The 23,247-nt window shown below is 41.9% G+C and overlaps 1 protein-coding gene across 1 annotated transcript in view; it reads right to left on the reverse strand.

Annotated features, from left to right (window-relative positions):
* Nucleotides 1-23,247, reverse strand: part of LOC124555265 — a 516,239-nt gene that overhangs the window by 437,904 nt on the left and 55,088 nt on the right. The window contains exon 2 of the mRNA XM_047129133.1: nucleotides 17,227-17,362. Within this exon, the coding sequence (XP_046985089.1) occupies nucleotides 17,227-17,362 (136 nt within the window). The remainder of the gene's footprint in view (nucleotides 1-17,226; nucleotides 17,363-23,247) is intronic.

Here is a 23,247-nt window from a genome sequence, read left to right on the forward strand (position 1 = left end):
GCTGCTGCCCTCGCTTTGGAACCTGGAGACGCACTCAGACAAGCAACACATGTTCTCGCAAAAGTGTAGAAATGCACTAACTTTGACGGTTGGATATTCGAACATTTATTGAGAGCTGTATAGGAGCTGCAATGCGACGTGTACAGTAATGCTTAGAGGTAAATGTGTTAAAAACGCGTGTTGCCAATTGATACTTGTAAAACGCATGAAGAAATGTTGTCTAACTGTTGTACATGTGCAAACCTGATAATGTATTGAATAGTAAAGAAAATTAATAAAATATACGCTAAATATTTGGCATCTAGCAAACCATTCGGAGTAGGGAATACATCCACATGAAGTTTTCTGCTTCAAATGATCGTTTCTGTCGTATCCCTGAGTATTGACCATACTTCTTGAGTTATGCTGTATACACAGTGAATTGAAACTCCACTGAAAAAACCTCTGAGGTTATTCAGCGACATTTGCTAAGCATTTTCGTACAAAGGACGCATGGTGTCCGATCGCTCTTTACAGAGTAATGGTGTAATTCTGATTTATTCAGTTTGTCACCCCAGTTACCTTTATTCAATGAAAAATACCTTCAAAATAGTAAAAGTCTGTAATATGACAATGTAAAACACCGAGTGATGCATCAACCCTCAAACAGATGCAAAAGTAGTGTAATTGGTTTGCCGTCGAAGAGACATCATAGCATACCGTCGCAGTGCCACTGTTCCACTACATTAAGTGAATTCATACACGAGGTGCTGCGTATCACTATTAAGGAACAGCTAACTCAGCCAGAGAAAAACTCGACAGAACCGAGCAGTGCTGAGTACAATCTTGAGGTCGAAAAGTGAAGTGGGCCTTACTGTTGTCAGCAACAAGTACCACGAGTGGATGGAACCAGTATTTCCTAACGAGACATACAGTTCATACCGTCGACATTTGCAATGTTATGCAGATATTTTCGGCTCAATGCACATACATAGATGAACGAGGACAAAAATTAAGCTAAATGCAATTACTCTGTAACAAGCCACCAGAGACCACGGGTCCCTTGTAGCAAAATACTCAGAAAATAGCCCTGAACAATCTCCGAAATTTTGTTGGTGGAGCTGTGGTTCACCTGCCTGACAAACACGTGAAGAGACCAGAAAGGGAGGCAGAAAGTAAATGAAACTTCACATGCTAAGAGGGTATGCCATGTTATTTCGGTGATTAAAAAATCGAGTCCAAGTTACTAAAAACTTGGCAGTATGAACCCACTTATCAGTATAAAATTGTACCCCTGTGGCCCGAACGCATGCACTGATTCTGTTGGGAACGGCGTCATTAAGCCGTTGAATCCTCTCCTGAGGCAAGGTGGCTCAAAACTGTTGCACATAATACTTGATATCTGGGATACTAGCAATGGACCGGAGTAGCCATCCAACCTGGTCTCATACGTGTTCTTTCGCAGGCAGATCTGTGGCTCTTGCTGGCCACAGTTGTACCTTAACATCACGCAGGCAGTTTATAGAGACACGTGTCATGTGTGGATGAACACTGTCCTGTTGAAAAATCCACCACAAAACTGTCACATGAAAGGTAACATATGGGGATGCAGTATTTCTGTAACATACTGCTGTGACGTCAGACTTCCTTTAATGGCCACTGGCCATGACCCGAAGTCATATCTGATGGCTCCCCAGACTATTATGTCAAAAGTAACACTGTTATGCCTCTCAACAGTGGAAGTATCCGGATTGGAGGAGAACTGTGATTCAACAGTGAATACATTGCGACGTCATTCACGAGCAGTCCATGCTTTCTGGTCACGTCACCAAATCAAATGCAGCCGTTAGTGTTGTGTTAACGGGAGCCTATGCATGAAATGTTTATTGAATGTTCAGTTCCAGCCAGTCTCTGACAAATGGTGCTGGATGACAAAATATTTCACAGAGTCCACTGCTTGTGCTCAGATGGCAGGCACAAATGAGAAGTGCCTATGATGTGCTTGGTGCACAATACAGTGATCCTTTATTGTGGTAGTCAGACGTGAACCGAAACCTTGACAGTGAGTATCCCTGTCCTCATGGTCTCATGTAGTCCAACAATGGGCTACTCTCACATCCAGATGCCCCACAAATCTGGATACTGTTCCATTTGACCAACTGGCTCTGAGTGAGATGGCCCAATGTCCAGCACACTGGGCTCACATTCTGGAAGACGACGGTTCAAACCCGTGTCTGACCATCCATTTTTAGCTTTTCCATGATTTTCCTAAATCGCACTAGGCAAATGCAGGGACGGTTCCTTTGAAAGGGTATGACTGATTTCCTTCCACATCCTTCAAACAGTCCGAGCTTGTACTCTGACTCTAATGGCTTTGATGTCGACAGGACGTTAAACCAAATCTTCCTTCCTCCTTCGAGCAACTGGCCAAACGGAGAGGGCCCCTCAAAAGTCTTTCAGGTGCTGATAACGCTGCCCTACATGAGTGTGTGGCATCTTCGTATCCTTCACAGTGATAAATCGACAAACAATGCTGATCACATCCCTTTTATGTCCCAACAATGGATAAAACTCAATTTCCCACCAAATTTTGAATTTCCCACCTTTTTTTGGAACTTGTCACCATTGTTTTGAATTTCCCGCCATTTTATGCATTGAGCAATTGGCCTATGTCAGATGGGTGGGCAGTGGGGAGGGGGAAATGTGGCAACAGCATGTGATGTCACAGAGGGAGGGGGAAATCTGGCAACAGCGCACTCTGTGATTGAACTCTCTTTGCCTACCTACTTATGGGTATTGAATATTTGTGATAAGAGAATTTTGATATTTAAATTTATAGGCCTCCTTTTATTGTTTTTATTTTTCTATTATGTTATTCTTTTAATCTGCACAAGTGTTTACTAGTCTTGAAATTTTTTAGCTTTCCTTTTAGATTTCTAAATTTACTTGTCACCTTTCTCTGAATAATGCAATGACTCTTTCAATATACGAAAGATCACATCAGTTAATTAAAATCAGATGAATAGTCAACTACACTTATTCATCATTATTCAGAGACACGAACACTTCAGGGTCACGTAGTCAGATGATTCTATTGATGGAGATTTGTGAAGTACCCATAAGACTCCTATTGGCACTTTAAAATATCTGAAAAACGCACTGCTGTTCACAGAGTTCAGCCTATGTACCTGCCTCCTAGGACGTGCCATACGATCATTTTTGCGCCTGGGACAGCCAAGTACAAAAACATTCGTCAGCCTACTACTTTCACAGTTACTACGTCGAGTAGTAGTAATCTCTTATTATCCTTTAAAGAAATGTGCTAGTAATAAAGATCTTTGTACATTTCCATTTCGGATAAATCGAGCAAGAAGGATCATGCATAAATTAGGAACAGAATACTTGAGAAACGTATATTTCAGCTAGACGTCACTTAAACCACATAATTTTACATAGTTCAACACACTGCTACTACTGTCAACTCTGGAAAGAACAAATACTCGTAATCTTCCGTGAGTAATCTCTGCAACATTCACCTGTTTGACGACATCAGCAGTTGATTCGTTTCTTAAACAATTATCACCTGATCATAACTGTAACCAAAAGGCTGATCTTCAGAGTACCCTGATCGAGCATATAAATAAACCAAACACTTTGTCACATTCCTCTATTATTGCTATCCATGTCAGCTGATGAGAATTAAGTCAGGGAGATTAAGTTACTTGAAAAAATGCAGCTACTAGTCTCTTTTTTATAACTGTATTAATGCAAAGACGCAGATCTGATTTTTATCATCCTTACATTATTATAAAAAATTGTATAATGTTGCAGCGCCGCATCATGTTAAAATTGTGTATGAAAATTCGTGTGATATGTACAAAAACCTGAAATAATGCTTAGAAGATATAGACTCAAACACAACTGCAGCATGAAAATTACAGCCAAGATGCATTTAATGGTGATGAATATATAAGTATATAACGTCAAATAAATTAAAAAATAAATAAAGTGAAAAAAGTTGTTGATGCTATATTTCTTCAAGTAGTCTGATAAACAGCCACGGAGCTAAGCCATCAGCAGCACGCATAATAACGGAAATTACATGAAGCATCATCTTGGAATGAGCAAGGAGAGGACGGGAACTTGTCCATTTTCTTTTCGAAAGGGTCACATTTGCATTCAACTGAAGCGATTTAGGAATACCACGGAGAACATAAACTTGGATGGTCAGTCGGGTTCTCGTCTGAAGGAGCATTTTAATATAACATTTATAGCTATCGCAACATTCGGCGTCAATCTTTGTATCTTTTTTTATTCATTTGACACATTTCTGTATAATAAATGAAATATTTGCTATCTGAGAGTGTAAAGAAAAGCACACGTAGTGTAAGTAGGCTGTTTATGTTTTCTTATTGGCAACGTTACGTAGCGCTCTGTGTAGGCTGTTTATGTTTGAAAGTCAGATTGCGTTACGCTAAAAAATATTGTGTGTCAGTTTAAGCACAGTCATGTATAATTTTTCTAAGGGGACGTTTCAGTAGAAAAGGCAGAGTGTGCCAAACCTACATGAGTTTGCACATTATTCAGTAACGTATTAGCCATATTTTCAATCAAACTGTGATTATGTTTAATTTCTAAATAAATTATTGAAATATGAGGGCAGTTGAAAAAATAAGTATACTTGTAAAGAGATCATATTAGTGGGGAAAATGAAAACTGTCATGTTTGTATTAATTAAACACCATTTATTAAACAATATAGCACAGCGTCCAGATGAGCAATGTACAGAGGTGACGGTACGAAGGCAAGTTTAGTGTCTTGGAACCTTTCATGGATTCCCCAGGCGGAGGGATACAATGTGGAGAGACAGACACTGCATAGTCTCTCTGCCAGGACACCTGGTGGAGAGGACAATGCCATCCCATGTACAGAACTGGTACTACCTGTGTCTTTTCACAGGCGCATAATCGTTTCGGAAAACAAAGTATTGCTTGGACTGTAAAACATCTCCTCGACTAGGAGCAGATTTCTGCAGCTGTGTTGAAAATAGGAAAATTTGATTTGGAAAGATATTTAAACGTAACAGAGGCCCAAGGAGAATATATAAGATACCACCCACGCATTGGAGAAGAATTAACCTGATCTTCGACGAATCCGTGAGCCAGTTCTTTTTTTCGTGGCAGTTTGGCACTCCTCGCAGGTAACGACATCTGCCGAGTGTCAGCTTTGAACGTAAACAGGTGGCGGTAACTGCGAGCCACTAATATTGGCCTCTCGTATCTAAGCTAATGCATGTCCAAAGGGTGCTGCCTGCCGTGAAATTCTACTAGCGTGTAGGTAACGTCCTAGCTTTCAACCCACATTTCGCCGGACTGGATTCTTTTGATCCATTGCTATTCGTTTAGCTGATTTATTATGACATCTCCACATTATAAGACAATGTTCCTACCTGTTTTACATCCTAACCGAGATTAAAATAGCAGAAAAGCCTGACTAATTGCATTTTCTCCCTTTTGGGACTAAGATCAAAAGGAATGTGAGTTACTAACCTACTGCTTGTTGTCGTATAGGAATATCCCGCTATAATGTAGACTTAGAGAAATATTTTAACTGAGAAAGCTTTTGACTGGAAAACTCTCTTTGAAATTCTTGTACAGACACCAGAACGGCAGTTATAAAGTGTCGAGCGGCATGAAAGGGAAGCAGTGGTTGTGAAGGGAGTGAGGCAGAGTTGCAGCCTGTCCCCGAAGTTATTCAGTCTGTACACTGAGCAAGCTGTAAAGGTAACTAAAGAAAAATCTCGAGTATGAATTAAAGTTCAGGAAGAAGAAACAAAAACTTACAGGTTTGCCGATGACATTGTGTTCTGTCAGACAGCAAAGGGCTTGGAAGAGAAGTTGAACGGAATTGACAGCGTCTTGAGAAGAGGATGTAAGATGAACATCAACAAAAAAAAGCAAGGATAATGGAATGTAGTCGAATTAAATAAAACGATGCTGAGGGAATTAGATAGGGAAACGAGACACAAAAAGTAGCACATGAGGTTTGACAATTGGGAGGCAAAATAACTGATGATAGCCAAGACAGAGAGTGTATAAAATTAGGATTGGTAATGGTAAGGAAAGTGTTTCTGAAGAAGAGAAATTTGTTGCCATAGAATATAAATTTACGTGTTAGGAAGTCTTTTCTGAAGGTATTTTTGTCTGGAGTGCAGCCATGTACGGAAGGGAAACACAGACGATAAACAGTTTAGAGAAGAAAAGAATACAGGCTTTTGAAATGTGGTGCTACGGAAGATCTCTGAAGATTAGATGAGTGGATCGCGTAAATAATGAGGAGATACTGAATTTAATTGGGGAGACAAGAAATTTGTGACACAGCTTGACTAAAAGAAGGGATCGGTTGATAGGACACATTCTGAGACATCAAGGGATCAAGGGATCACCAGTTTGGCATCTGAGGGGGTGGCGGTGGTAGAGTTGGGATGTAAAAATCGTAGAGGGGGAACAAAAGACGAATACAGTAACCAGATTCAGAAGGATGTGGGTTGCAGTAGTTATTCGGAGATGAAGAGGCTTTCACAGGACAGAGCAGCATGGAGAGCTGCATCAAACTAGTCTTCCTATGGAAGACCACAAAGCCGGCCGCGGTGGTCTAGCGGTTCAGGCGCTCCGCCCGGAACCGCGCGACTGCTACGGTCGCAGGTTCGAATCCTGCCTCGGGCATGGATGTGTGTGATGTCCTTAGGTTAGTTAGGTTTAAGTAGTTCTAAGTTCTAGGGGACTGATGACCACAGATGTTAAGTCCCATAGCGCTCAGAACCATTTTTTTTGAAGACCACAACAACAACAACGTTGCAATGAATTCGGCATATAGCGGTGTTTGACAATATTTCGCTGATATCATCCTAAAATCTGGAATATTTGAGCGGAGATGCTATACGCCATTTTGTTTGACGCATCTGAACTATTGCCTGGAGCTCTAACATGGGAGGCAAAAGTTAGGGTTCTAAATTTAGGTTTATAGTGTGGCTCTCCGTTTCTTTGTCGCAAGTGGAGTCTTACTTCTCGGATGTATAAAATTTATACTTCTCTGTCATTTTAGGCTTCTGTCAGAAGGACGCGAAGCCCCTACAGCCGCTTTATGGCAAGCCAGGAGAGTAGAAAAATAAATATAGTATTACATCGGCGAACTTTTAATTAGTTACTCGAGTGCTAAATAATTATCTGCTGTGTCCGTCGTTCGCTTGTATATGGGCATGTTGGGACACCTACAATGTACAACATATTCGCGAAAGCGGAGTGCTGCCACGGTGGTTCTTAGTAGCGGAATCATATAAATAGATCGATATTTTTACAGTTTGTAGATTCTTCATGTGAGAAACTGCAGCTCATTTAAACCTAAATTATTAACATCTATTGTGATATCACTCTATTCTGTGGAAGAACAGTAGCACACACCAAATATTGATGGTCTCAGTTTATGGGTACGAGTAACGTACACTTATGGAACTTGGGACATTTAATTTTTCCTGCTTTTTTTATAACAAATAGAGCAGAGAATAGGAAGACTCAGAACTGTTAATTAACAAACAACTTTCCTCTAACAGCTGTGGGCGTAGCTTTAACCTTTTACATTAATTCATTTATCGAACTCAACTCTATGTAGTGTGTTAAAATTGTTTAAAATAAAAGTAAAAAGCAATATATTTAATAATCGACAGGACAGTAGCAATACCGATAAGACAGTTTCTCTCCATATCGAACAGATTCTCCGTTGACAATAGTTTGAACACTATCATATTCTAGTAAAAGCAAACATTAAAAGCAGTCGTGGGGATGGTAGTATTGCAGTTTTCGTGGTTCCGAAATCCATGTATCCGCACGGAAATAGTTACCAGTCACATAAATTTCATATTCAAAATTTTGGAGGTCAATACATCACTTTCAAAAATAATTCGAAAATTACGTTATCTACGATCAACGAATGCGCCATGGAGGGAATAATGTGTCAAGGACACCATGGAATTCAAGCCGTAGGTATGACTAAAAGAGGAAAAATATCGTTTCGCTCATTTACTCGCCTATAAAAACAACGATAAACATACTTCGAATCGTGGTACTATCTACTACCAATAACTAATGACAGGAGTGTAGTTAGTCGTATTTTGCAACAATAAGAATTTACTTTACGCACTTCACGCAGATATACAGGGTGTAAACAATAACTGTTTACAACGTATAACACTGGTGCAGGGGAAGTCGTGATGAACAATATGACAGAGGACTTTTGTAGTCCACGTAGACGGAAAAAACCTCAAATTGTCCTCCAAAAGCCACCTAAGCTACAGCGCATGCGCACCGCACAGATTCTGAATCTAGTCTCGCCCTCTTACACTACCGACTTAGTCACCTGTTTCGTTAAGGTTACTGATTTAAACTTTCCCGTGAGGGTAATGAAAGAAAAAAAAAAGACTTTTGTAAACGTTATACAAAAACTAATTCCGTTAACAACTCTATTCAAACTTAGTCCTTACAAGCACAGCAGTTCGTAGTAAGAAGGACAGATAAAAAAATACGATTTAATTGTTAATTTCATTCTGTTAAAGTTTAAAATATTTAGAAGTTAAATTTAGACAAACTTCAATGTTACTTTTTCTAAGTCGAAGAACAAGGAGTTTCTAATACCTCAAGGACAAGGTTTTCTAATCCAGCCTGATAGTTGTGCGTTTTAAAGTGCCGTCTCCGTGATGGGGAGATGCGCCGGCCCCCTGTCGAATCCAACCTGCGGATTGACGACGAGCGTCGGCGTGCCGGCCAGCCTGGATATGTTTTCAGGTAGTTTCCAACATCCCATGCGGTGAATGCCGGCCTGATATTCAATTTCCGCGTCAGTTATATCATTCGCAAGCATTTAGAAAAGTAGAAAATTTCCGCTAACTTTCACATGACATGCAGACATTTGGGGAGGGGGGAGGGGGTGGCACACACATTCCGTAACGGGGTAGCGGCAGGATGACAATGATGATGATGATGGTTTGTGGGGCGCTCAACTGCGAGGTCATCAACGCCCGTAGAAAGTCCCAATTATTACACTGTCCAATTTTTCTACACAGTCCAATCTAGCGATTGTCACGAATGATGATGACGATAATGAAATGATGAGGACGACACAAACACCCAGTCCCCGGGCGGGGAAAATTCCCAAACCGGTCGGAAATCGAACCCGGGACCCCGTGGTCCAGAGGCAGCAACGCTATCCACTAGACCACAAGGGGTGGCAACAGGAAGAGGATCTCACTACCCCTTAAATCAACCATGCCAAATCCGTTAATAACCATGCCGATCCTATGCCGATGCAGAATAAAGGTACTAGAAAATGATGGACGATTTCAGCTAAAACTCTTACGTGGCGAGCATGGGCTGCAGTTTAGGTGAGTTTTGTACGCCAGTTTGAGGTTGTTCTCCGGCTTTATAGACGATTACTGTCCTGGCTCAATCTGTTCGTCTCGACGTCACCTATACCACTGTGGTAACTTATTAACGGTTATCGTTTATACTCTGCATATCGACTTCTCAGGGCCATCAGCACCTGCCCTTAACTTAACTTAATACCTGAGAGTTTAGTTGCAGTTTTGAACATTAACAATAATCTACATCTATACTTCGAAGACACATTATGGAGTGTGGCGGAGGCTACGCATACCGCTGTCACTCCCAATGTTTTTGGTTCAAATGGCTCTGAGCACAATGGGACTTAACTTCTGAGGTCATCAGTCCCCTAGAACTTAGAACTACTTAAACCTAACTAACTTAAGGACATCACACACATCCATGCCTGAGGCAGGATTCGAACCTGCGACCGTAGCGGTCGCGCGGCTCCAGACTGTAGCGCCTAGAACCGCTCGGCCACTCCGGCCGGCCACTGTTTTTGTTCCAGTGGTGAATGGTCTTCGGGAACAATGGTTGATTGAAAGCACTGTGTGAGTTAGAATATTTCTAATTTTATCTTCACGGTATTTTCGCAAGATTTACGTAGAAAGAAGCGATGTATTGCGATGTATTGATTGAATTAATGTAAAATAATTGGTCTACAATTCTGCTACTGCTAGATACGAGGTCTGTTCAGAAAGTAAGCTCCGATTGATTGCCAAATTGAAACCACAGTGAACATCAGAAATGTTTTACTTGTAACAATTAGCTACACCTTTCAGCTACTTCTCTACGTAGTCGCCGTTCTGACTTAGACTTTTGTCATAGCGTTGTACCAACTTTTCAATAGCGTCATCATAGAAGGCAGCCGCCAGTGCTTTCCGCCAATTCTCCACGCTGGCCTACACCTCGTTGTCTGTGTCAAAATGTTGTCTTCAAAGACAGCGGTTCATGTGACCAGAGATGAAACTCAGGGGGAGACAATTGCGGACTGTATTGTGGGTAATCTCACATTTCCATTTGAAAACGATGCAGGAGCATCTTCATTGCCCCTGCAGAATTCGGCTGAGAATTGTCTTGAAGAAGAAACAGCACGACAGTTATGTAATGTTAGCTGCATAGCTTCAGGCGAAATTTCTCACCAGGCCCTCGTACTTGGCGGCAGACACTATTTTCTAGTCATCTTTACGCACTCACTGCGAGCTCAGAAATGAGAAGAGCGACGTGATGCTAACTGGGGTTATACTAGAGACACTACCCAACACATCTGTGCAAAGCTTTATCGGATTTTCATAGTCGTTTCCATTTCGCGACCGATCGGAGCTTACTTTCTGAACGCCCCTCGTAGTTATGTGAGGCACTACACGTATATAGTAACGCTATGTGACAATTTTTTCCGGTTTAACGTCTGTGGAGCCGCGTTGGACAAAGAAAGCCACTAGAAGAATATCAATGCAAGTATCCCCAAGAGAAACTGCAGGAAGCCACTAATGTCTCATCTTGCTCATAGTCTATTCCAACATAACCGTACAGAGATTTGCAAAGAGCAGCAGGAGCGGAAGGTCGACCCAAACTGTACGCATTCGTCTCTCTGAAGCTGGCTTCTAAACAATTCGTGAGCACGTCGTTGACAGAACGAGACCGTCTGGCCAGAAGGCGCTGGGTAGAAAAACACCGACAGTGGGGATACACACCTAATGTAGTCGTGTTTTGCTCTCTGATGAGTCACGATTTAGAGTCTAACCGTGCAACCTGGGGAACCGTATGTGCGAATCATCCCAGTGCTGAGGTGACGAATAATTGTGGGAACTAAAATCAGCACTGACCAAGGTACGATCCCTCTCGTTATCCGGAACGGTTCTTTGACGACTCAAGACATAACAAGAAAGTTGTCTGAAACTAAGCACTGTTGTATAATTGCACATTATCGTTTATTTTCTTTTTATGAACAGCGATGCTCGCCGAGACGTAGTTCAGTTGGAAGACTAGATCCCACAAGCTGAAGCCATTAATAAAATACCACGCTCAGTGTGCTTCGTAGCTTCAGTCCTATTAAACATGCAGAGAATTTTCTAGGAAGACACATTGTAACTATTTCCAAATGTCCGAAGGCTTTTAAGCTGCAAATTGCTTTTCTCGAGAAGCAACATAATGTTTATGAGGGGCTTATCAATAATGCCGTTAATTTCATGCTACGCAAATACAGAAAAATTCTGTCCGTTCACAGTGACTACTAAAAGTTTTGGAGAAAGTTATTATGGCTTTATCTCTCGTTACTGACTTATACTATAGGAGCAAAAATTGTCCTTCCATCTCTTGAGCCATATACAAGAATTACAGAGCATCTCAGGTAATATTATATGACAGTCTGGCATCGTTATTGTTTTGATCACTGCACAAAAATTCACAGTTCTAGCCCGGACTTTTGCATGCCGTGTTTTTCATATTTCCGACTGACAAATTTTCTCCTTTTACTCGGCCGCATCGGAAGTCATCTACACTGTATCAGCGTTGTTCCGGCTGGGTTCAAAGCTATGATCGAAACACAAGAGGATTAGCATTTATATTGGGTCCTCTCAATTTTGAAATGCAAATCTCACGATGTAATTAAATTCAAATACATATTCCTTCGGTGTTATGAGCCATACCTTGAATGAAGAAGACAGAGGTGCCACTGCATTAAAAACTGATAAAGCGAAATCTCATCAGATGAAGTAATATTTTTTTCGATTCTTCTATATGCGTTTACGTCAGATGGGTAGTTTATTTTCAGCAAGAAGTGTTCCGTGTACTGGAGGTAGTTTAGCAGAGCTGTAATTTTCAGCAAGAAGTGTGCCGTGTACTCGAGGTAGTTTAGCAGAGTTGTAGTCATCAGTATGCACTATCTCTTGAGGAGCAAAATTATCAGCATTTACCCATGACGTGATCTGCGACAGGTGGACTACCAAAGTGATGACTGTCATCGTCCTTTGGTTTTTAATGTTTAATATTTTACCGTCATGTACCAACGCTTAAAAAAAAAAGCAATTACACTCTAGCCATGAAGTGGATATGGGAGGCGTTAAAACTGATTTTCCTTCATTAATATGCATTTTGGTGTCTTGAGCAACACTATGGATACAAAAAGAAAAATCACATTCACCCTACCGCTGGCCCTCGGGTTTCCACGTCGCAGTACACACTCAAAATAGTGCAATTACATTCACGCTTAGAATGTATGACTGAAAGTGCTGCCATCTTGGGTCTTTACTCAGAGACTTTTGCTACCTATACGAACTATCGACTAAATTGTGTTTGAAAGGTGGCGGTCAAATGCAAAATATTATCAGTCAGTCTATAACTTTAATTATTTAAAGCGGAAATAGTTTACACAAATTCGTTATATTGGTGGACTCATGTAAAATAATGTGTTCTGAGACGCTTACTGCTACTGAAGATGGTGCATAGCTGCAGAGTTAGGTAAGAATTAAGTCAATTTGCCATGATATTTTTAATCTTGTCCCAATTTTTTATTTTATTTCATCTTGGGAATTATGGTCTGCTGTGGTAACTTATATTAAAACATGTATGATATGTCATACATCTATGATCATATTCCTGTCGTTGATGATGGTTCAGAACCGAAAACGGTAATAAAATAAAATAACATTATTAAAGACAGCTTAGTGTTATGCATTTTCTAAAATTTGTACATGCTGTTGACCATCGCCTACGCAAGATATTAAGAATTGAGGATCATAGTCTAGATTGTGCGTATTATTTTATGAAAATGCCTGTCTCTGTTCTACTTAAATCGATATCAAATCCATCCATGCATTACCAGGATCCTCCACGCTATGGTAACATTATCACGTCCTTCCATACGGCTGTCGGTGTTGGGCTATGCTGCTCGCTTTGGAGTATCATCTCCCATTTTTATAGACATCGGGACTGATACTTTAATAAATATACGCCACTGAGTGTACATTTTTGGTGTGCAGAGCAACTCGAAGCATACAAACAAAAAACGTGTATGATGCTTATTGTTGCTGAACTCACACCTCACCCCTTGGCCCTGGGGTATCCAAGTCGTAGCATACACATGTCCGTCTTCACTACTGTAAAACATATCTCTTCTATTAAGCAAACTGCAGGTGGAGGGGGGGGGGGGGGAGGAGAGGAAAGGGAAGGAATTGATGATATCAGCTGTATTGGGACTTTATGAGGAATCGGCGGCGACAAGTGAAAATATGTGCCACACCGGGACTCAAGTCCGGGATCTCCTACTTACTGTTTTTTTTTTCGCTCTGACCACTTTTTGTTCGTTTATTTTCTATTTACTTATTTATTTATTTTTGTAACATGAGACGGTCCAACGCCACCAATCAACCGGAAGATGACAAGAAGTGACTGTCAGAGAAGGAGATACTTAATTGTAACCATCAAATTTCATGGTGTGTCACACAAGTGGCAGATAAGAGAGACGGGAATGGAAAACAAGGACAGTGCGGTATCAGGCGCTTCGCGCCCCGGGGGCTTCAAATAACGTGAGGAAACTGTTAGTAGTGGATCGCAGCAGCAGTCACGTTAACCATATCAGGCACATTCAAGCTGAGCGGCCGATCACGCAAAACCCTACGGTGGTGATTGGCGAAATAGGCGTTCAATCACCGCATAATCATTCTGCGCCGACCCACATTCCCAACAGTCACCACCTATCCGCTGTCCCCATCCATGTCCTCTACGCCCGCTAATTTTAAATTCCCGCAGGAGGTCGAACGATATTGTGCTTCCCCCTTGCCCATCGAGGCGAATCAATTGTATGAATGCGTGGTGTCTCTTCTTTCGGAAATTTCCAATCATTTGGCGGCAATCACTTTATCTATTCTTTCCTATTTGCTTTTTTCTTTTCTAAATTACTAATATTTTCTAATTTATAATCAAGAAATTGAAACATTAGCAAAATCATCGAAACACAGAGAGCAGCATCACTCGCCGCCTTCATACATCACGAGGTAGGAGATATTTATTTGCATGTACCTTGGGCGCTGAGAAAGGCTGACAGCGAAAGTAAATAAAATAAACAGAGTCACGTGTATGCAACAAGAACCAACGTACACTTCATTATATATAGGGTGAGTCATTAACTATTGCCACCTAGAATAACTCCGAACGTATGATAGTAGCTGAAATGTTTGTGAGACAAAAGTTGCTTGGGACAACGGGGACCATAATATGACGTTGGTTTATTGATGCTAGGTGGGGTCGCGTCACAGATATGAAGGTCAACTTTTTTTTTTAATGAAATGCTATAGTTTGGTACTTATTTTCTGATAGCGGCTATCGAGACGAATCCAGTAATGTGTAACGTAAGGTCTTTGAAGGTCAACGACGGTAAAAAAGGTGGCATGAACGTCCATTTACAGAAGGTGTTTGAAGTGATGACCATTGGTATCAATGCAGTGCTGCAATCTTCTTATCATTGATTGAGTGGCATTCCTTATCACTTCGGCACTTATCGAAGCACACGCTCTGACAATTCTCTCTCGTATATCGTGCAAATAGTAAATATTCGCCGCATACGGCGTATCCATCTAACGTGCCATTGACATGTAAATACCATTCGATGGTTTCGTAATACAACACTGATAGGAACGGTAAGACTAGTATCGTCGAATCAAGCGAATGTGAATGATGCATTCCTTCGAAGAACAAGTCGATATGCTTCCCAATTACGGAGAATGCCAACGAAATTCAGTGAGAGCTAGAGACTTATACGCTGAAAGATATCCTCAACGTAATGACCTTACACGGTGTCCATTTAAATATGTGTATGACAAATTGAGAACAACTGAATCTTTAACGCATCGGTAACATATCAGGAAAAGGAAAGTTGCTAACGAGGAAACGGAAATTGGTACTCTTGCCACTGTGGTTCGAGATCCTTGTGTTCGTTCGCGTCAAATCGCAAGGGAATCTGGCAAGAGCCAGAGTAGTGTCGTTCGTGTTCTGCATCGCCGTAAATATCATCCTTACCATATCAGTCTCCACCAAGAATTAATTGGACCGGATTGTATGCGTCGCACTGAATTCTGCCGATGGGCCCAACTTCAGATTCAGAGGAATGACACATTTATTCATTTGATTTTATTTACTGACAAGGCTACATTCACGAGCCAAGTAAATGTTAATTTGCATAACATGCGTTATTGGGCAACTGAAAATCCATGTTGGCTGCGGCAAGCTGCGCAGCAAAAACCGTGATCGGTGATTGTATGGTTTGGGATTCTAGAGGACAGAATTTTAGGTCCCTATTTCATAGAAGTAAATCTTAATGGCAGGAAGTACACCACATTCCTACAAGAAACATTAGGTCTGTTATTGGACGAAATACCTTTAGGAATAAGAAACAGAATGTGGTAACAACACGATGGGTGTCCGGCACATTTTTCGCTGATGGCTAGAAATGAATTGCAGAGACAGTTCCAAAATCTTTGGATTGGACGCGGAGGAGATGTGTCGTGGCCGGCTCGTTCACCGGACTTGACGCCTCTGGATTTTTTCTTGTGGGGATTCGTAAAAGACATTGTTTATAAAGACGTTCCAACTACACCTGAATTGTCAGACAATATGCTTCGATAAGGGTCGATGTGATAAGGAATACCACTCAATCCATGATAAGAAGATTGCAGCACTGCATTGATACCAATGGTCATCACTTCGAACACCTTCTGTAAATGGACGTTCATGCTGCCTTTTTTTCTAACGAGTTTGTTAGTCAAAGAAAACAAAAGATTATTTATAGGCAAACTCGTTAGAAGCGTAAATATCTGGACTGCTGACATATTTATTTGGTGTAGCTAGTGGTATGAACATGTAATAAGCTCATTTACAACGTGTAGGATATCGATTCTGCGGGCAGAAACGATTAAAAATTATGAAAATCTTACTGGTTTGAAATTCTGTGAACACGAATCACATTTAATATGGTGTGTTGCAAATGTACTGCCACCCAAGTAATAGTAAGGAGCGATAGAGAAAATTAATGAGCAAGTACACTAAAAAAAAGAAAAACAACTAACTGATACAGGTTTAAACCTACGAGGTCGCGTTGAAAAGTAATGCCTCCGAATTTTTTATGTGAAACCTCTTTAAGCTTTTTAAACAAAACGGACGTTATCAACATTCTGTGTCTTTCTCATTCACGCCTACATATTTAGTTCACAAGCTAGTCATCCAGCGACGAACATATTTCTCCCTACGGAGTCAAAACCTCACCTCTGCTTGCACAGTTTCATTGCTATCAATGTGAAGTCCTCGAAGGCGTTCTTTAAATTTTGGAAACAGGTGAAAATTGGACGAGGCCAAGTCGGGACTGTATGGAGAATGGTCGATGACTGTTAACCCAAGGCGCCGAACTGTTGTAGATGCCGCAGCGCTCGTGTGTGGTCTGGCATTGTCTTGTTGAAGTAGAGGGTGATCGATGTGTGGACGGACTCTTCGCATTCGAAACTCAATTACAGGACGCTGTTTCTCACGCACCGACATAGTTACGTCACACACCTCCATAAAATTCGCATCCCGCTAGCGGGAGAGAGCTGGAAATGTGTAGATGTGAAGAATAAAGACGTAAAATGTTAATAAAGTCTGCTTTATTAAAAAAAAGCTCTAAGGGTTTTCACATAAAAAATTCGGAAGCGTTACTTTTCAGCACGACGTCGTAGAAGATCCTGTAGACGATTACAGTTTTATCTTCCAAAAACAAAAAGAATGCTTGCGACATACTGCAGCCACATGCTTAATGACTGAAAGTAGGACGTGATGCGGCAGGCCGTACCCAAAGCTGAAGGCGTTGCACTTGTCGAGGTCCCGGTCGCACTGCGCCTCGCAGTCTGACACCAGCTGTATGGGAGCAGTGCGGCGCACCAGGGAGGCCGGCAGCCGCTGCCCGATCGCCGTGCGCTCGTAGCAGTCTGCAAAAGCACCGCCTCGCTCAGAAAACGAAATTAAAATTCTGGTTATGTACTACATAAGACACAGGAAGGAAGGAAGCAAGGAGTTTTCCAGAATAAATTTTTTATCTGCAGATGTGTATCTGGTGATTTGAAACTTCCTAACTGATTGAAACCGTGTGAGGGCCCAGCTCTCGAAGCTGAGACCTCTTCCTTTCGTCGGCGAGTGATATACCGACTGAGCTGACTAAGCACGACTCGTGTCCCGCCCTCACAGCTTTACTTCCGCTAGTACCTCTTCTCCTAACTTCCAAGCTTCAGGAGAATATCCATCACAGCCCTAGGTGGAAGCATAAGCGACCAAAGACACTGCTACTGGGGCATAGCCACCTATGGGGAGCTAACAAACACTTACAAGCGACAACATAGGGGAGCCCCTGCACATCAGCAATACTGACTGGATGCGCCAGCTGCTATCACACCCGACCAGCAGGCAACAGCAGGGAAGCCGGTAAACTAGCACACTAACGCACAAACAAACCGCCAACACTACCCTACACTGTCAATCCGGCATGTGACCTGCCGGACACCGTCCGATGATGAACCCAACTGCCGCGCGGAGTAGCCGTGCGGTCTGAGGCGCCTTGTCACGGCCCGCGCGACTCCCCCCGTCGGAGGTTCGAGTCATCCCTCGGGCATGGGTGTTGTCCTTAACGTAAGTTAGTTTAAGTTAGATGAAGTAGTGCGTAAGCTTAAGTACCGATGACCTCAGCAGTTTGGTCCCACAAGACCTTACTACAAATTTCCAAATTGAACCCAACTATTATAAGTATGCTGATACTGGATGAGAAGTCAACGCCGGTACCCAGTTGCAGCCGCCGAGTAGCAACGCCTCACAACGTCAAAGGTATCCGCCTGCATGATACCCACAACTAACTTACCTAACCCCCGAATGATTTATCGCAGATAGCAAGCAATCCGCTACTGATCCTTGCTACTCAACACGACTATCGCAGAGGTTTTCTTCCCCTGGCTCTTGCCTTGGCACTTTTTCCACTCTACCCTTCAAACAGCTACCCTCCCTTCAACTTTCGACCCAATGTATCTCCAGACTAGCGTATCTAAACGGTTAATCATAACCAGACGTACGCAAACATCGCAGTACCCACATCCTGCGAAGACCTCACTTGGTGAAAACTAATCACTGTGCAGAGATGGCAGTAGACATACTGTGTTGGGCATCATGCTTGTGTGGGAGTGGAGGGGCTCCACCCTTTATGAAAAAAAGGAGAACTTCTGCAACGTTTGGACGACAGACGAAGAGGTACTGGCGGAAGTAAAGCTGCGAGGACGGTTCTTGAGTCGTGCTTGGCTAGCTCGGTCATTAGAGCACTTGCCCGCGGAAGGCAAGGGTTCCAGTTTTGAGTCCCGGTCTGGAACACAGTTTTAATTTGCAGTTAGAGTAAGAGGAAACATTACTACACTGTTTCAGAGGAAGAAAATTATACTTTCACACCCTGTTAATAGACAGGGCGCAAGATCAAATCGGGTGATGCTGTGGAAAAATCGAACGTACATTTGCTTAAGGAACCATTCCATCAACCGCCGGAAGTGAGTTAGAAGAACGTTAGATCTGAATCGTAATATCCGGACGAGGCTCTGAACCACGGTCGTTCCGAGAAGATTTAGAAGGTTTCAGTGTCTCAATCATTTTGCCGGCTCACTGGGTCTTTCATACATCATCATACCTCCTGAACTAGAATGATTTTTAGTCAAATTTTGGGTCAGTTTATTCTTCAAGAGAATAATTAAGTGTGCTATTACGGAGAAGATGTCACTGCAGAGGAGGTCACTTCCGTTTCCTGTCGAGTTACCGAATAAGCGGAATAATAATTGTAATATTGTTGGGTAATTGGTACTATGCTGAGAAATTCCAAATCCAAAACACGGTGTTGTATTACTGATGGACAGTCAGTCCAGCCTAATAATGCAGTATACGGAAACTACAGTGTTGTGTAATAAGAGATAAGCTGAACAGGGCGGCATCTACTGTGTCATGGAAGCGTTGCCTTTACTGGCTTATGATTAGCTAGTATTCGTGGGTACGGACTCCAGAAGGGTTTGAAGCAAAGGGGTGTCTAGGCAATTTGAGAGTGAGCGTGCATGGAGAAAGACGTACATAGTGCAAGTGGGTACACTATATAGTAGTGATTTTATCATATTTCATTTCGCTTGAGTGTAATTATTACTCGAAATCATTGTGAATATGAGTTGTACACATTCAACCAGAATAGTTGACGTGATAAATAAAAGATGTGGTGGTATCCCTATAAATGTCTGAATACTCATTGCCTATAGCCAGTCAGTCTACTAATCATTTGTGGCGATTTCCTTGCAGTCAAGGTGAGTTGTATCAATGGACCTGCGACCGTGCATTGTCTTCTGGTATAGGGGTGGGTATCTTTACGGACGACGTAAGGTTAGTGGACGATATGTACCTGAAGTGAAATATCCACTTGCAACGCCCATGTTGTAACAAATCAGGTGGATACTTTCCAGCTGTTGTGTTTTTCTTACCCCCCCCCCCCATATACTATTATTATTATCACTTACCTTCTTTTGCTTACCTACGATCCATCAGTGTAGTTAGTTTGCCTAAAAACCATGCCAATTACTATATATCAGTAATTTCAGAAGTAGATGAAAAAGATATATAAATAATTAATATATCCATAAAACCAATGACGAAAATATGTTAGGAACATCTGCACTCATTTAATTTCAACGTAATTAGACGTGTAGCTAAAACATTGTTACTGAAATAGAAACCTATATTTAAGCAAACTAGCCAGCGTAATTCAATAGAAATTATTTCTGTATCTGAAGGTTCACATTCAAAACTGTTCAAATGTGTGCGAATTCCTAAGGGACCAAACTACTGTGTCATCGGTCCCTAGACTTGCACACTACTTAAACTACCTTATGCTAAGAACAACACACACACCCATGGCCGAGGGAGGACTCGAACCTCCGGCGGGAGGGGCCGCACAATCCATGACATGGCGCCTCACACCGCACGGCCACTCCGCGCGGCGGTTCACATTCAAATGAATCTTCTTCTATTATTTAGTTACTTGGAAGCGTAAATCATTAATTGTAATTTATGAAAATGCAGCAAACAAAAATAGTTCACTGTAGTTCTTACTAGAGTAAACTTACCAAAGAACCTTGTCGAAAGTCATATTTAAGTCTGCCTACGGTGCGTTGTGAAACGAGTAAGATCTGTGTCTGAAAATACATGATAACGTACTGCAGACGAACTAGTACTAATTAAAAGTCGGGAAATGTACCTCAATATATCGAAATTTAGCGTGTGGGAAGTTTTAAATAAATCAATGACTGTTTTAAATGATTAATCGAACAGTGAATCTGTAATTAGTACCATGCACTGTATCAAACTTTAATAAAGATGATCATCTACTTTGACAATGTGGTCAGACTGTGAAGCGTGTTGTTTTCAATAATTACTTACTGTATACACCGTTTCCGTATTGATATGAGTGTTAGACTTCAAGGACAGTATTTAGGAACTTTAATCAGAGACTGTGTTAATTATCTGTTTGCCGCACATGAACTTCTGTGGACAGCTATTTCAGTGTTAGATTACTGCGCTCTAACAATCATATTATCCGACATCAATCGAGTGTAGTATGTGGGAATCCAGTTACCTGTACTGTAATTTTAATAGATGAGACTCGATCTGGCGATGAACAGTTGTTCATTCAGTATCTAAGTTCAAGTACAGTGTTTGAACTGCCAATCTTTTGTAGTGTGCATTACTGAAAATAGCCTACTTTCAACCACCAACTTCTAGTCAGATGCGAGGAGGCGCAACTACTGAAGGCATATTTTTACAGAAAATGGCTAGGCTACAACGTGACATATCTGACTGTTACTACCATCCCACATCATCACCTTTCCGGCAGTAATGGAGACTGGAGATGTTGCGTAATGTTAGGCAACCAACGAGAAACAGCAAGAAATCTATAATCCAATAACCATTTTCAAAAGCGCCTGTAACTCTTCGAGGGCAAATACGAGGGTTGTCCAGAAAGTAAGTTCCAATCCGCCGCGAAATGGAAACCATTGGGAAAATCTGGTAAAACTTTGCACAGATGTGTTGGGCACTGTCTGTAGTACGCCCGTCGATCGTGCCGCGTCGCTCTTTTTAGCTTTGAGTTAACAGTGAGCACGTAAAGACGCGTAGGGAATAGCGTCTCCCGCCAAGTATGAGGACCTGTTTAGAGAGTTCGCCTGTGTAATACAGCCCACTTAACACAACCGTCGAGTAGTTCAATCTTCATGCCAATTCTCGGCCGCAGACTGCAGGGGCAATGAAGACGCTCCTGCAGCGTTTCCGATGAGAAATGTTTAACCACCCATAATACAGTCCGTAATTGGCTCCCCCTGAGTCTCATCTCTGCTCACAAGAACGCTGGTCATGAAGACAAACTTTTTCCACAGACAACGAGCTGCAGACCAGTGCAGATAACTGGACGAAAGCACAGGCGGCTGCTTCCTATGACGAGGATATTGGGAAGTTGATACAACACTACGACAAAACTCGAAGTAGAGAAGTAGGTGGAAGGTGTTCCTAACTGTTGCAAATAAAACGTTTGTGGTTTTCACTGTAGTTTCCATTTCGCGACTGATCGCAATTTACTTTCTGGACAACCCTCGTATTACCGATTCTCTCCAGCCGTGATAAAGGTATTTCTTAATGACAAATGTTCTCTTGGCTGTGTCCTGTTACGTGCTTAGATTTGTTGTGTAAAGAGTTAATAAAAATGAGAAGCTTAGATTTGTTGTGTAAACAGTTAATGAAAATAAGAAAGTAAGATTTAGTTTGTCATAGAGGTGGTCAGCGGATGCGACTGAGTGACGAGTAAGTCGGAGTTTACTTCTAGTGCGCTTGGTTCAAATGGCTCTGAGCACTATGGGACTTATCTTCTGAGGTCATCAGTGCCCTAGAACTTAGAACTACTTAAACCTAACTAACCTAAGGACATCACACACACCCATGCCCGAAGCATTCGAACCTGCGACCGTAGCGGTCGCGCGGTTCCAGACTGTAGCGCCTAGAACCGCTCAGCCACTCTGGCCGGCTTCTAGTGCGCTCCTCCAACACTCTCGTGTGAGGCGAGGAGCAAGTCGGTCACAGGTGGAGGGAACGGAGGACAGGAGCATTAAACCGAAATAAAGTTAGCTCTCGAGTTATCGACTACTGCGTTCCAGTTGTGTATTTCTGATACTGTTGTACGAATCGACGAGGAAACGAACGACGCGTTCATTTTACATTACAGAGCGGACCGATTTTCACCCACCTTGTGTGTTCCAGTATACTAAATGTGCATCATCTATTCTGAGAAGATTATGCTTTTGCCGCGGGGAAATAAATTACTTTTAACTATGTAAAAATGAATTTCGGATGATTGGCAGTTTTTAAAAAAAGGATAAACAGAGAACTACCTAAGCAGAAATGAGGATTATTTGTACACTGCCTGACGAAAAGTGAAACAGCCAGGAGAGGAAGAGGAAACGGCATGAAACGCCATGGGTTGAGAGTTTATATAATATTATTTCAGGGATTACAAATTTGAGTCAAATTTACAAGGATTTAGCTAGTTTAGCCTACTTATGAATATGAAGTTGCACCCTACCTGGCCTGAATCTATGCACTGATGCAGCTGGGAAGGATGTCATAAAGCCTTGATATCATCTCCTGAGGCAAGCTGATATACAACTGTTGTAACTGGTCCTTGATATCGTTGGTACTGGCAGTGGGGAAAAAGTTGATGGTCGAGCTCATCTCACACGTTCTATCGGATACGTATCTGTGGATCTTG

This window comes from Schistocerca americana, chromosome X (genome assembly GCF_021461395.2).
Source record: "Schistocerca americana isolate TAMUIC-IGC-003095 chromosome X, iqSchAmer2.1, whole genome shotgun sequence".
In the NCBI taxonomy this organism is placed as follows: domain Eukaryota; kingdom Metazoa; phylum Arthropoda; class Insecta; order Orthoptera; family Acrididae; genus Schistocerca; species Schistocerca americana.